We start from the raw sequence: 16,533 nt of genomic DNA, 5'->3' as shown, positions 1-16,533 counted from the left end.
AATAAAACATATGTCCACATTGAGATACTGTCTTACTATTTCTAGAGGAATGACAGTTATAATGTCTGTATTAGGTATTTATTGCACTGTTATAAATTACCACCCATTTGGTGGCTTAATATACAATATTTTATAATTTCAGTGTATAAGACTCTAGGTATGGCTTTAGTTACATCCTTTGCTTAGGGTTGCCTGGTGACACTAAAAAAAATAGCAAAGGTGCGGATCAGAGGGGATTTTTGGAGAGCACTTTGGAAAATCATTTAACATTCTCTTCCAAAGTTGAACTTTTATATTCTTTAAGATGCAGCAATCCCACTCCTAGGTCTACATGGTGGGAAGACTTAAAACTGAGGACTAGGGAACACGCATGAGAATGTTCATGGCAATGTTGTTGATAAAAACAAAACCCTGGAAATAACTCCATGGACAGGAGAATGGGTAAATTGGGGAATTTTCACCCAACAGAGTATCAGATGAAATACATGCATAGAGGCACACAACAACATTAATCAATCTTTTATTATGAGTTATGTTGAGTAAAACAAGCAAGTCAAAGACACTAGGTATGCTTATTTTTATAAAGCTCAAAGCAAAGTAAAATTAAATAATAGATATATGTTCAAGCTATATGGAAAAAACTAGGGAATGACAACCGCAGGATTCAGATGGTGCTTCCCTCGGCTGATGGTGGCAGTTGTGTAGGCACAGGGATAGGATGGAGAAGGGTCTGCACAGATGCTAGGTATTGATGATGATCTATTTCATAATATGGGTGATGGAGTTACCATGAGCCTTCATTTTATTATTACACTTTATAGTTATTTTTACTATAGATTCTTTTGTATGGTTGTTACATAATAAAAAATTTAAAAACTGCTGTACTGCAGAAGTCAGATATATGCAAGAAGTCAAATTGCACCATAATATTGTCAGACATGTGAAAAAGCCCGTAGGGTGCCTCGGTGGAACAGTTGGTTAAGCATCTGCTTCTTGGTTTTGGCTCAGATTGTGGTATCAGGGTTGTGAGATCAAGCCCTGTGCTTGACTCTATGCTCAGGGCAAAGTCAGCTTGGAATTCTGTCTCTCTACCTCTGCCCCTTCCCCCCACGCCTCAAATAAATAAATGCATCTTTAAAAAACCCAATAACTTTTCAAAGTTTATTAAGTAATCTCTACACCCAGTGTGGGGCTTACATTCATGGCTCTGAGATCAAAGAATTGGGTGCTCTTCCAAAGGAGAGAGCTAGATGCCCCCCAAACCCAATGATTTTAATTGATCCAGTAATCATACATTATTACAATTAAAATGCAAATTTTAAAGTGATAAGGTAAAATACTCAAAAAATTAAATTCTTAAAATGAACTTTAGATCTGTTTTTCAAGGAAAAAAAATCTCAAACTTTTTTCTGTACTGTTTATTATGAAAATTGATCCCATTTTCAGTGGATTGACTTCAAGTGGCTTTGTCTATTCAATTTGTCCTTTGGTAGTGAGGCCCTTCTCTGATTCATGAATACAAATATTACAGCTATGACTACTATTCCTACTGAGATCCATCTGAAATACTTCCCTCTCTGCAGTCCACCAGATGAATATCATCTCTCCTTCTAGATCTACCCACACACTGCACAATACCCCTAGCGCCTCTTTGGGGACCTGGCAATAGTCTGTCTTATTTTATGACTTAGTTATTTGTCTTCCTTCTGCTGGAAAGTGAGCTCCTTGAAGTTTGGACCTTATTTATCTTCATATTAAACTAGCACAATCGTATGTGTCATACTGGCACTAAAGAAGAACTTAGTGGACTTGAATTTTTCTAGACCTGTTTCATTATAGGTTTTAAGAACAGCCAACACCACCATGACTTAACGTGCAAATTCTTCACATATGTTAGGTTGGGAGGTAAGGTGCAAGGGTAAAACCAGCCAGCAGTCTTGGTAATGAAGTTCAGGCCAATCTAGGCAATTATGTACCCTGTCCAGGACTTCACAAACATCTATTTGCATTGGAGGACAAAACCCGTTGCAAAGAGATCTCCCAAGAAAGTTTGCGTTGTTTATATCAGAAAGTACCAGAAACATTTTTCCTATTATTACAAAAATGGTGAAGGTTAGTGTGTGCACATTTCTCCTATGCCTCATAAAACACTTAATCATCTACATCTAGAGCCAAGAACCACTGTGTAACCAAGCAGTTTCCTGCTCACGAGGAACTCAGCTGTGTAATTCTGTTTCATCCCCCAGTCCTGCGTGTCTCAGCCTCTCTAGGGGGCTTTACCACTTCATGACATCATAAACAAGATAGGTCCAGAGTTCAGGTTAGCTGACATTTTCGTTATAAAGCTAATAAACAAGAAAGCCCCAAGGTATCAGCCATTACTTTCCCTTTCCTAAAGCTAGATAGAAATGTAATATGTTTACAGTGTTTCTAATTTATTTTCCTACTAACAAAAAGAGTCATTTCTAGATAAATTGGGGATTGCTCTGTAGTTGCCTTCATATAAAGAGGGAAGCAGTTTTGTTTAAAAATTTTAAATTTGGCTTTAGTCTTTTGTTAAGGATTATGAGTGGGGGTGGGAAAGTGGAAAGGAAACGAAAATCAAGCAAACAGGAAAAAATGTAATGCATTTTTTTAATTATAGAAAAGAGTTATGTGTGCTATTAGAATTCTTGTGTTTAAGGAAGCTGTTTAAAAAGTGCACACATTATTTAATTTAGGAGTTAAGCTTGCATTTTCATGTGTCCGTATGCACACGCACGTGTAAGCAGAGCTTCAGAGCCAATTAATGTGAAGACATTTGCTAGTCTTATGAATTAAAAAAGGCATTTGAAACCACTTGCCCTATCAGAAACTGCTATAAACATTTTACTAAGAGATCAAGGTTGTATATCAAGTATTTGCATGAGTTTGACAAAATATGCATGGTGCAAAATTTCACTCAAAGATATATGATTTATAGGAGCAACTAGCTCATTAGGGTGAATTATATAAGCTCTGCTAACCGGGAGTTGTTACAGTGATCTAATTAAAGCGAAAGTTCTCAACATATGCATATCTCACCTCTGCTGATGTGCGTTACTGAGATATGATGGGCATAGTTTGCTGACAATATAATCGCAAGCAACAAAATTATCGAGCATTTAGAATGAATAGAACACAGTAGCAGGTATGAGGGACACACAGAAAGATCCAGCATAATTCTGACTTTAAAGGCTCATAATGCAACTGGAAAGAATGGATTCATAAGGAATAAATACTGAAATAATATAAATGGCATCTTGATATTTTGGAAAAAAAAAAAGGATTTTCTGTGTATTCTGGGAAGTTGGTTCTCCCAGAGGTAATGATTGGGGCATTTTCTTTTCTTTCTTTTTTTTTTTTTTAAACCAACTTCATCTTGAACCCATCGGATGAGCTAGAGTGAAGATAAGGTGGTGTCTCTTTCTTTGGAGTACATCGTATCCAAGCATCTCAGTGCGTGGCTTTCACCCTGGTGGGTATAGATAAGCATGTGACTCTGGATCAGGAGCCAAGCTGACTGATTCACATGAATTAGCTGGTTCCCAGGGTGAAGTTATTATTTGCAACACTCACCCAAGCAAATTGATGAATCCAGGGTGAACAGAATCAATGCACTGGCATTTGCCAAGCACAGATTCAGATTAAAACAGAATATATTAGTTCCTCTTAGTCAGTTATTGCCTCAAGTAGGCGAGCTGAGGAAGAAGAGGGGTTAAGGTGCACGTTGAATGTGAACTACCTTCTGTTTTCAGTTGAAGATGCAGAGCTTAAGACAGGGAATATAAACAGACAGTGAATATAAAATTGTAGCTCGGTGGGGAAAGGAGTTCTGAGAGCAGCTTGGTTTCTTCCTCCATATTGTACCCAGAATAGCGCTGACTCCTATTTGCATAGACTGTTCAGAATGTAGACTTTTAATTTATTGTCAGATAAAATACAAACACCTGGAGGTCTAAGTGACTTCGTGTCTGGAGTTTCCAATCTGGGGTTACAGATTGTCACCGTGTAATGACGGCATTATTTGAAGCTAATACTGTAATTAATTTTGTACCACTCTACTCAGCCGGTGTTAATAATGAGCTGTGTTCTTATCCAGAATAACTTGGAGACTCTTGCAGCAAAAGAATCCATAACCATGTCTGATAGTCTATCCGACTGGGAGGATGGGATGTCTAGCCAGGGAGCATCATTGCGAGGATGGACATAATAAGTTTTATGCTTGCAAGTCATGCTCAGCCAAAGTGGGAGCTAGTCTCCTGATGCTAAGCGTCTATTTTTTTTTCCAGTATAGCTGTTCACAAAATAATTTAGAGAGTGAGGCATGGTACGAAGTAATATTGATGTGCATTAAGAACAAACTCTGAATAAATAAAGAAATGTTAACCTGAAGATGCAATCTTTTGTTGGTGGGGAAGTAATAAACTATTCATGATTTTCTTACAACGTTTCATTGACATATGGTGCTTCTAACCCAGTGACAAATTAATTGACTTGGTTTAAAAAGAAATGAATGCAGCTTAACGAAGAAGGACAGGATATGTTTTACAAGGCAGCTGGTTCTGCCACTGCTGGCTTATGGAGACAATGTACACCGGACAGCCTAATGAGTCTCTCTGTTGCATAAGATAGATTCTCTTTATAATAGAATTGCACGCTTTGTCTCTAAATGGGGTTATTATACACACCATTGCACAATGTTTGAAGAGCTTGGTTGGCCCTTGTAGAGGGTTAGGAGAGAAATAAATTGGAAAACAATCGTACTTAAGACCTTCAATCCATCAAACACTCCATATTTATCTAAATTACCAGAACGCTCTCCCAAAATACAAATCTGTAGGATACACACAGCTAGAATGTTAATGTTGACCGGCCTTCACTTTGGTTTTATCAGTTAGGTTTTCTATTGTAAACACAGACCAAAATTCATGCACACTGAAGCCTGGTAATGCATTTCAGCCACTACCCCCCAACTCCTTTTCCCTCGGCTCTTCCCATTCCTACTGTCTCAGACCCTGAAGTTTCACTTGGTGTTCTCTCAACCCACCAGGAATACACATGCATCGCTTGGCCTGAGTGGTCTAACTCTTAGAACTTTTTGACTTTGAATATTGCAACCGTTTCAATAGTAGTTCACTCAACTTCTTCACTTTTCTCCACACTTATGGGTCCTCACTATTCAGTCACTCAGTTATTCTTTAGAATAAATCCATTTTGGTTCCTTTTATAGCCTTGGGAAAAAGAACAGGAAGTGGAGACAGGCTGCCAACCTGATTTTACCTCTGGCTCCATTCTACTGATAGTCTCATGTAGCCTTTAGGAATTACATAGCACAATTTCCTCCAGATTCTTTCAAGGTTATAACATGTCTTCAAACCCCAGAGGAGGCGTTGCATGGGAAAAGTGATTCTTGCGTATATCATGACTGGGTTTTTGACTTGTCACATTTTGGACTTTGGGACACACCATTCATTGCAGTTGACCTTGGGATTCTCGCTTATGAGCCAAGGTAGCAATATTTGCTTCTTCCAGCCTCTCTCCTCTGTGTCTCTTTCCTCCCTGCCAAGAGCAGTTGAAAAGTGTTCCGCCTGGGAAACATTCGAAGGTTCTTGGAGTAAGATGATCTTTTCAGTTTAAGACGTTATTATATCCCAAACCAGATTGTTTCCTCCTCGTCTTCATGGGGTTCTTTACTTTTCACATCTACCCATATTCTGGTAGAGAGGAAGGGGAGCTGAAAGAAATGGACAAAACGGTTTTGTGGGCTTCTCCACATATTTATTACCCTCTCCAAATTGAATCTTGAAGCCTTGTCAGAAGTGTTTTTTCTCCAACAGAGCAGGCATTAAGTGGCTATAGAAAATAAACTCACCTCCTGACATCTTTCCCATTGCTTGCTACATCCATTTACTGGGAAGATTATGTTGTAAGGTGTGACGGGAGGTGTTGTACAACAAAGGAAAACCACCGCTTTGTAATTCTATTTGTTCAAGTTTTCTTCTTTTGCACGGGCTTTTGGATTTCCTTGTCGTTTCTGGAATTATTTCTTAAATGGTGAGTATTGTTTTTGGATACACGTTTCTCCAGAATCTTAATCCATCCAACTAGTTCTTAAGTTACATACATTCTTTTGAAAGTAGAGTCATGTTATTTGTGATAAAATTTCTGTAATTTGGCCAGAGGGAAGAAAAATCTAAAACAAATGGTGACAATGAGTAGTTAATGAATTTTCTTCTACTGATTTTTTTTTTCTTAATGATTCTCATGTTCTCTGTCAAAAACACTATTTGATGACAATGCTAAGAATACTTAGCTCTACGTAAAAATTTGTTTCCATTTGCTTTGCCATGTAATTTATTAAGAGGGCTTTTCCTTATTTTTTTCTCTTTAACATAATTACCTTAAGGAAATAAATACATACAGAGACAAATGAATAGGCACACTAGTCTTTATCAATGTTTGTTCAAATTGTTGTAGTTTAGAGAAATGGGAATCCAGAACTGAGGTGCCTAAGAAATAAATCTTCCCTTGTATGTAGTTTCCCTAGTTCAAGAATCTGAACACACATTACAAGCAATTAAACTTTAGGGTACAAATGGGAATTCTATATTGTTTGTTGGTTAAATTCAATTATGAAATTATGATTTGCTATGGGTTCCTAGCAAGCCCTTTCTTTTAGTTCTATGAATGTGCACATCCTAGTTTTCTTGGCTTTTTACCTGTTCTCTCAAACTACTTCCAGATCTCAGTTCTACCCATGTCATATTTCTTTTTTTTTTTTTTTTAAGGATTTTATTTATTTATTTGACAGAGAACACAATTAGGCAGAGAGGCAGGCAGAGAGAGAGAGAGAGAGAGAGAGAAGCAGGCTCTGCACTGAGCAGAGAGCCCGATGCGGGGCTCCATCCCAGGGTCCTGGGATCATGACCTGGGCCGAAGGCAGAGGCTTTAACCTGCTGAGCCACCCAGGCGCCCCCCATGTCATATTTCTTAAATGACTTGCTTTCTTTACTTCCTACTTCTGATTTGTTCTCTAGCCTCTGTGACTTCCACTCCCCCAATGTTATTGCAGTGGTATCATCCTAAAAGGCCTCCCCCAAGGCCATTTTCAGTACCCCTTCTGTTTCTTCTCTTAGCCTAGTGGATATCACTGACCACTCAAATCATGCTTCCCTTTGTAAACACTGCCATTTCCTAGCTGGGGGGCATTCAGTTACTCTCCCTTGTTTGTTTTTCTCTCAGTCTTTCTTCTTTCCCTCCCCCAATATGTTGGCTCTCCCAAAGATCTCATTGTTCTGGCCCACCCTAAAGGCCATCCCTTGTTGAAGGAGCCATTTTCATGGCTTTAGCCATGACCCACCACCAGTTCCAACTTGCTCTTTATATTTTTTTAAAAAGATTTTATTTATTTATTTGACAGACAGAGATCACAAGCAGGCAGAGAAGCAGGCAGAGAGAGAGGAGGAAGCAGGCTTCCTGCTGAGCAGAGAGCACGATGTGGGGCTTGATCCCAGGACCCTGGGATCATGACCTGAGCTGAAGGCAGAGGATTTAACCCAGTGAGCCACCCAGGAGCAAAGTGGGGGAGGCCTTGCTCTTTAGTTTGAACTCTGGGACCTCATTTTCAACTCCTCAATATCCCACAACACCTCAAGCTCAACATATCCAGACCCCACTGATAATCAGAAGAGAATGTGGAAACAGTTCTTTCCCCCCTCCCCACACCCCTTCTTTCCTAGCCTCCCTGCTCCATTACTATTACCCTTCAGCCCCCAAGGTGTCCATATTAGAAGGCTTGGAGTCTTTTAGGTCCTGTTCCTTCCTTCCTGGACTGATCTTTCACCAAATCCCACTGATTCTATCTCAGGAATGTCTTCACATCTACCTCTTTTCCATCCTAGTTGGCTTAGGTCCATCTGTTTTCATCTTCTGCTTATCCTGGTGCCCTGAGAACCTCACTCTGTTCTCTGTCTTCCTGCTGGACCTATTCCTCTTAAGACAAACCCAGGCACAGCTCATCCTTTCCTCCCAAACTACACAGCCTAGAACCTACCTATGAGCCCAGCCTCTTCTCTCCACTTCTCCCTCCTTTGGTCCAGTGCTCCTACTGAACTAGAATCACTTCTCCCCTGTCCTGACTCTGAATCTTGGCCTCAAAACCTTTCCTTTCTTGCTCTGGGGAAAACTCCTACTCACTCTTCAAGCAACAGTTCAAAGGACATTTTTGCGAAAACTCCCCTATGTCCTACTTTTACTGGCCACAACACATGTCCAAATCTTCCATCACTGCCCTTGTCTCTCAGTCATGTGATCCTAAGTTTAGGTAGAGAGAGACTTTCCCTTGCTGGCCCAACCTAAGCCCTTGCCTGGGGTTGTTTGGATGCGCTCCTGATCAGATCTATGATGCATGTGATCAGTGTGGCACTCTGAAGTGTCTTATGATGGTCCCAAGTTCTCCTGACCATCCTGGTAAAGGCACTTTTCCTGACTTGACGGGGCTGTTTATCTCCTTTGTGGTTTTACTTTCTACCAGGAAAAGGAGAAACTGTATGTGGAGCTGAAGCACATCCTGGCTCGACAGCCTGGTCCCGAGGCTGCCGAGCAGCTACAGATCTATCGCCACACACTGCGGGAAAAGACAAAACAGCTGAAAGTAAGTGGGAGCCTCTGCCTTTTCCTGGCCACACGTGAGGGACCCAGACATGTCTGCTGTCTCGGTACAAGGAGCCGGTCTCCCAAACGTCACACACTGTAGAGGTTGGCTTTTTTAGAATTCCAGTCCCAGGAGGAGTAGGACACATCCCAGAGTTGCCCTCCTGCAGCGAGACTAATAGACCCCACAATTCTCTGTTTTCTGAAAGAGGGAGGAGAGCAAGGGAAGAGTTGGAGAGAGGATGATGGCACCTGAACGGAAATTTGGGGGACAGGTATCTGGCGATGATCTCAAAATGAGTGAGGGCACTTGGAATTGGGGGGGGGGGGGGAAGAAGAGAGGAAATGTTTTAAAACCATCATCTCCTGAAGCAAACCACTGTGCCAAGCAGGTTTGTGCTATTCCGTTCCCCCTGCGAAGCACAGGTTATTCCCCGGTGCCCAGGGCCTGCCTTCATGCCCATCTCTTGAGTCAGTCACTGTGAAAGGAAAGTAAAATCACTTTAGAATTCTGTTAGCATAAATTCCCTTCTAAGTGACTTCAGAAACTCAACTGGGGGAGATGGAATGTTATATTATTACGTGTGCCTTTTAAAAGTTTTCTTGGAAACGGTGTGTTACCATTGTATCCGGAGCTCTACCTCCTAAGTGAGTCCTTAGGTATTCTGGGCATGTTGGGGAAGTCTTACACACACACAAACACGGAAGGTAGCACATGCCAGCTGAATTCCGGCACTTACCAGCACAACGAAGTTGATAATCATTGCCTTTCTGCCTGGGGTAATATAGATGCCGTGCTCCTCCTACGGTTCTGATCCTTTCACAAATAAGACATTGTAAAATCACATCCTTCTACTTAAAAAAGGCAGATGAAACAGACGTGTAATTAGAACATTAATTTTCAACTTATCCCTCAATGTTGATTTCACCAGAGTATCCTGAGATGTAGTTCGAATTTTGCATGAGGCATAATCTTTTTGATTATTTTCATCCTTTTAAACAATTATATATTCCCAACAAAACAAAAGCTCATTTTCTCAGGAGTGGGTATAGATTAGAAAAATACATGTCTGTCTTCACACTGCTGTCAGCCACATTCTGCTTTGGATTGCATTGCATGGCTCGCTGGCGCTTTTGGGATTTTAACCCTTTAACTCAGGAGATCCAGAATTTTGCTCTGATGAAATGTGACCCCTGGTGGAAGAGGTTCAGAGGTGGTGGTCTCAGCCCGTCTCGTCTGCCAGTTTGTCCTCATTATCTGGGCTCTTTTAGGAAATGTGATATTCGTTGTTTGGAAACAGACCCTTTGTTCCTAATTGTTTAGCTATTAAGGCAGGTTTTCTCTCAACATGAAGGTCCTATTCTTTAGCTCATGATAGCATAGTCAGAATCATTTTCAAAGCAATGAAGGGAACACGTTCAGAAGCAGATGAATACCTAGAAGACAGAGATGTCCCTTTTGTGCAAATTTTTCAAACAGTGAGCGAGAGGGAAAATGAATCTTTCTGTTGCATGCCCCTTAGAATGGTAACCTTCTTTCCTTCCCTTTGGTTTCTGTGGGATGCACTCCTCGCTTGGGCATGCTTTACGCGGCCTGTTCAGATGAGAGAATGCCCACTCTTCTCTCTCGAGACCAAGAGCATCTATGGGACACCAGAGTGGAAGAGGCAGCTGATCAGGGCTCCTCTCACACAGGCTTAAGACTCTCCCATGCGCATGTCAGCTCCCCGCTTCGCAGAGGGAAACATTGCGGTGCTGGGAGAAAGAGTGAGCCTGTGAAGAGTCCCAAAGAGAACAGCGAAGGGGTGATAGACATTAGCAGAACAGCAACCTAGGAAAACACATACACTGAAGGCCTACTTGGTGGTGGTGATGGTGGGATGATTCCAGAATAATTTTTAACCACAATCCTCAAATGAATCACTCTCCCTAGTGATGACTTCCCTAAAGGCTCTTTAAAAAGGCTTTAAGTGCAGTTTGATACTGTATGCCTGAGCATATTTCTGTCTCTGCTCACAATATACCTGAAACCCATTACTCCATTCATGGGTGAGCCTGCTTGAATGTGGCCCAAGAGCTCTTCCAAGCAGAGGCTTCACTACATTTGCCCCTGGATTAGGAGTCTGCAGACCTCAGTCAGATTTTTACCTAGACGAGACCTTGAGAACTGGCAAAAGCGAGCGGATTAGCTGTTAAACTTGGGCGGGGTTTTGTATTACTCACCCCATGGAGGTAAATGGCAGCAAATGAGAGAGAAAAAATTTTCAGGAAAGGGTATCGTTTCACTGTGTCTCTTCTGCTAATGCTGTTTTATTTGTCATGTTAGGTTTTGTCTTCAGAGCTGAATATGTATGAATCACAGAGCCAAGAATATAAATACGAGATCGAGAAACTTACCAATGAACTGATGAACTTGAAGAAGAAATACCTAGCCCAGAAACGTAAAGAATACATTCAGAAGTAAGAATTAGTCAAATGTTCTAATCTTGTTGTGCCTATTATCTGCTGGTAAGATAATTGGCAGACAGTCACGGAGTCATGGAGTCCATGGGGGTAAACTGAGGCACAGGGTGAACAAATGACATTCTACACATCCCCACTGGTTTGTGTCAGAGCAAGTTGCATGTCCCATCTGATACAAAGGCCTCTCCTTAGGACCCGAGCAGGGATCCATTAATATCTGCTCATTGGTGGACCTCATATGGAGCAGAAAAAACATAGTAGGATTCTCCCCATCTCCCCCCACCCCCGCCCTACCTCCCCCACGCTGTTCTCATGGCTTGGAGATAATCATGCCATAACATTGTTTGCAACTGAGATTCAGTTGCAAGATTTCAGGCTTGAAAGCACATCCACATTTACAAACATAGGTAATTTTGCAAAGGAGTGGAGGGTGGGAAAGCTGTTCTTTCCAAGAACACAGCTGTGATGAGTAACTCGCGGATCATTTTTACCTATGTTTTAGATAATCTGTCTCTGAACCATCTTTACATCTAGCACTAGCTTCAGCATCTGCCGGGGGCGTGACGTGAGCTCTTACTCTCCAGGTTAACATTTTGGGTTTCAGGATGCCTACACATGGAAAGACAAATGTCTCTCCACTCGGGTATCATCATTTGCCTAATGCTAGGGTGAGAGAACGGGCCCCAGTGAATCAGTGGGTTCGAACCTCGGCTTGGCTGTGGGGCATTGCCCAAGTCATCCAGTTGATTCTGTAGTGGCTCACATTGGGGGTTTAAGTCAAGTTGGATGTTTCGTCCACTTGGGCATTGCAGGGACCTGGTGAAAGAGGGGTATCTGCCTGTGATTTGTGAGGAGCAAACAACAACAATGAAGTAATGGGATGCAAATAGATTTGCCAGGAAAAATTTGCCCTTCTTGTAAATCAGAATAGTCCCCCATTCCACATTCAGAGGGCAGCTTCTTGGTAGAGTCAAATCCTGCCAAAAATTAGAGCTGATTTCAATGGGTCTGTCTTGATGTATGGGACTGGCAACCATCTGGTTCAGAACCATTGGTGGGATTGGGTGAACATGTAGGTCTCCAGGCCCCATTCCCAGATGTTTAGATTCTGCGGGCTCTGAAGAATTTGCAGTTGAGTCACTCCTCACAGAAGCTGGAGAACCACTGGTATTAATGGTGTGAATCAGTGCACGATAGGTGGAAACACAGTGGTTTTCTCTTAAGACAGTATGTTCGTGCCGATGGCTTGTTCCAGTGCGAGGCACACATCCAGTTCAATGGCTTTCAAACATTTTGATTACAGTCTCTTATCAGTAAAACACTTTTGAACTTGTAGCTGCCCATATATATGCATGCATATTAAATACATATTTGTTTTAGGTATTAAAATGAAATTTTTATTTTAGAATAGTTTTCTACCTCCAACATATTTTAACTTGTCTACATTGCATGCAAAATACTATTGTCACTTTGTTGGTAACTCTTAGTAAACTGAGATTTTTTTTTTAATTTTGAAAAACAAAATATGAATAGAATCTTAAATATCTTCTTTGCACTTCCCAGTGGGTCAACTTAGTCATCTTATAGAGTACATGTAACCATTTTGGAGAGCAGCAGTCTGGTTTACACAGTTATGAACAACCAGCTTAGCTAAGCAGTTACTTAATTTTCTAGAGCTGACGAACTTTCCCACCTTGGTCCTGTTTAGTTTGGTCTGTTGTCCTGTTTTGGTCTTGGTCCTGGAGTTTGGCCGGTTGACCTTACTGATCCCCCTCCCAAACACCCTCCATACAGTTTCCTGGACACAGAAGCCTGTGGAGCCAACAGAAATGCCTCTCTGTTGGCTCAGCCCCTCCCAGTGGTACATCCACTAAAAGGACCAGTAGGCCCCTTGTAGATGCTTAAATTAAAATGGATTATAGCCAAGTCAAATTAAAAATTCAGTCTCTTAGGTACACTAGTCACATTTCAACTGCTTAAATAGCCACATGGAAGTAGAGGGCACAGCACTGGTCTCTAGATAGAGAGCTTTGCCACCATGGTGGAAAGTTCTATTGGACAGCACAGCTCTAGAATCCTTGCTTTTACTGGTCCTCTTCTTGCCCTAACATGCTCATAACTGCAGCCACTCTGACCTGGTGTGGGTGTCATGGGTGGTTCCATGTTGGTGGGGATCTATACACTGGAGGTAGACAGAGAGAGGGGTTCACAGAAGAAGAGCAAAGGGATTAAGGTGCTGAAGGGAAGTATGCTGAGGCGAGAACAAGGGTGCGGAGGGGGTGTGGACTGGAAGGGAGGAGACTGAAGGGGGCCATGGTGACGGTTTACGAATATATTACAAAGGTGATGTAAGGGAGGTATCATTCCCATCAGTCACCTTTGACCAAGCCAGTGTTGGTAAGCTGAAGTTCCTGCAGAGAGGCAAAGTTATGTTACTGCAGGCAAGAGAAGGGATGGGGGAGTGGGCTGCCTTCATCCACCAGGCATCAGGTGTGTGGGTTGCCAAGTACTAGAAAGAATCCTCTTTACCGGATCCAGTCAAGGATTGTCCTACTTATGGAGGATGATTTTTTTTTATATATAATAATGAAATCAATCCTTCTAAGAGACTGCTGGATTGATTAGCCAATCCTCTACAGGTTCTTTCCAAATGGAATAATTTAGAGTAGTCTCTGTGGGTGATTTCCCTATACTTGCCCTTTATAAAATAGCAACTCATACCATTTTTGCCTTTATGCCTTCTTTCACTTTTCTCAAACATGTTTTTCATCATATTTCCACCCGGATCTGCACCCTCACCCACCTGCCTCTCACTGCCCTGTCCCAGACCCCCAGGCTGGTCTTGAGTTTGCAGAACTAGTCAGATTCTTTCCCCAAAGGTGGAATTCTCACCCCCTAAGGTTAATCAGTTCTAGTTGTCAAGTCTAATTTGAGTTTGGTCTTAGCGGTTAGCTTGATTTTTATTTTTAAAAAGGGATTCCAAAGATGTTTTCTGTAAGACCCTTAAATACACAATAAGGAATTTGTGTAATTTAAGCTACCTCTGCAGGAGACCTGAATGTGTATGTGTGTGAATGTGTGTGTATATGTACGTGTGTGTATTTTAAGGAGATATATTTTAGATTTTCCTTTATTGCTGAAGGTACTATTTTATCCATCTTTTTTAGATTTTCTTGTATCTTAAACTATTTCTAATAACACCTGCTGCTTGTCTAAAGTTACGGGAAAATTTGTATTTCATAAATATCCAGGTTTGATGAAGATAAGTCTGTGGTAAATATTTATAAGTTTCCACTGAAACTTTGGGATATAGAAGTTGATAAATGATGAATTAGTCATTATAACTAATAAATAAACAAAGCCAAGAGAAAGATTCTTCTGACTGATTTTGGGGCTAAACAAATGTTTTATAAAACAGGATGATGTTACAAGTCAGGAGTCTCAAGTCCATAGTGATTGAGTTATAATGAGGTCTTATGTCCACATTTAGATCAACATTAGGAGGGCACCTTTAACTGTGTCTTTCCCTAATTCTTTGTGTTATCAGTGAACTCCTAATTAGATTTAAACAATCACTTTGTCTAAAACTGAAAGCTTTTTTTTTTTTTTAAAGATTTTATTTATTTATTTGACAGACAGATCACAAGTAGGCAGAGAGGCAGGCAGAGAGAGAGAGAGAGGGAAGCAGGCTCCCTGCTGAGCAGAGAGCCTGATGCGGGACTCGATCCCAGGACCCTGAGATCATGACCTGAGCCTAAGGCAGTGACTTAACCCACTGAGCTACCCAGGCGCCCCTAAAACTGAAAGCTTTAATCAAAGCAGTTTTCAGTGGCTAACTCACCTAGGAACTTAACACCAAACTTAGAGGAAGAAAAAGGTGCTAAGGAAGTTAACTTTTCCTTCCTGTCTTGCAGAAATAAGGACAGAGTACCCATGGATAACACCTTCTCAATGGCCAAGCCAACTGGCCCTCGTTTTACTGGGGGTGGATTTCCCCTCAACAGACCATCCCAAGTGAAGTCCTAGCCCGAAGCTCTTGGCTGGGTGCATTGAACAGCTCATGACATTCGCTTTGGAACATTTTGAGGAATCTCTTTCAAATGTCTTGGATCCCAAATATTTAGAGAAATCAGTGCTCAAATTCCAGGATAAAAAGAAATGCAAAACTATCATCATCATGTCCATTTTAGAGTGATGACATTCTACTTGGTCCTCATGGCTATTAACAGACTGTAATTATATCATTCAATTAAGCTAATGCATTGCAAAAAGCCAATGTTTTGTGACTACCACACTGATTGATTTGAAAGGCACCACATTGCCAAGCACTCGGTAGCGATGAAATTTTGGATCTGAATTTCTCTATTATAAACATTGGTGTATATGCTTTACATTTAAAAATATTTTCAAAATGCAGTGCGTTTCTTATTAATAAGAATCTATTAATTATTCCTCATTAACAAGTCATGGCATGAGGTGAGAAAAAAAAAGGACAAACTCTCAAATATTTAAAACGTGTTTTGAGAATGAATTCTATGTGGAATTTCTTTTCAGGCCTGGGGTATGAAAATCTATTCCAAAGAGACATACTAAAAAATACTTCATCCTAAAAAATAAAAAAGAACCTTTGTAGAGATTTTGGTCTTTGCTTTGGTAGAGTGTGTAATTAAAGTTTAAAAACTACTTTGAGAAATGTTTAACATATGGATCAGATTCAGAGGAACCAAGACTTTAAAATGAAGGGTTTCGGCTGGCTTCCTCTGATGGCCTTGTGTTTCTTAGACCTCCCACTTGGAAAACGGAGTTATGTTAGGACAAGGGTCTGTTTGGCTTTCAGGCATCAGGTCAACATTTAGGGTCATTGAATCCACTGTATTGTCTTTCTGGTGAAGCCACAGTTATGTGCACTTCAGTTCAGAGTTGTCCCACTAAGAGAGTTCCTTCAGGAATGTTATGTGAGGATACTCCGGTCATCTCTCTCACAAGAGCTTGACCTCTGCGATGTTTTAACCAAAACAGAGTAAACCACTCAAGGATAAGGACAGTATAAGTGGATCATTCCATTTGTGCAATGCGACCAAGGTTCCCACTGCAAGGAGCAAAAGACTTAATGACCCCAAGATGCTTGTTCAGATTATACAGAGGGGTGGGATGTTAGAGCGATCACCTACCTGCATGTTCTGCTGTCCTTCTCAGTTCACCCCCTGCAGCAGATCCAAAGCAATGAGGACCGTGAAGCGATTTATTATGAAATGATCCCAGGAAACCCTCTAATAGTGGGGAAGTAGGTCAGAGAGGGGAAGGAAATCAAGCTCGGGTGCAATTTCAAGTCAAGTTCCATGGTGGGAGACTGGCTGCATTTTGCAGTGGGCCCTGGAGACCATGTAATCACAGGTC

At 41.2% G+C, this 16,533-nt stretch overlaps 1 protein-coding gene across 3 annotated transcripts in view; it reads left to right on the top strand.

The window, feature by feature from the left end:
- CFAP58 (cilia and flagella associated protein 58) overlaps positions 1–15,772 on the top strand; it is a 122,469-nt gene extending 106,697 nt beyond the window's left edge. For all 3 annotated transcript variants that reach the window (XM_059173265.1, XM_059173264.1, XM_059173262.1), the window contains exons 16-18: positions 8,555–8,674; positions 11,000–11,133; positions 15,051–15,772. In XM_059173265.1, the coding sequence (XP_059029248.1) occupies positions 8,555–8,674; positions 11,000–11,133; positions 15,051–15,162 (366 nt within the window). In that variant the 3' untranslated portion in view covers positions 15,163–15,772. The remainder of the gene's footprint in view (positions 1–8,554; positions 8,675–10,999; positions 11,134–15,050) is intronic.
- Positions 15,773–16,533: the final 761 nt, after the last annotated feature.

Source organism: Mustela lutreola, chromosome 4 (genome assembly GCF_030435805.1).
Source record: "Mustela lutreola isolate mMusLut2 chromosome 4, mMusLut2.pri, whole genome shotgun sequence".
Taxonomy (NCBI): Eukaryota; Metazoa; Chordata; class Mammalia; order Carnivora; family Mustelidae; genus Mustela; species Mustela lutreola.
The sequence above is the reverse complement of the archived record's forward strand: the minus strand, read 5'-3'. Positions and strand labels throughout refer to the sequence as shown.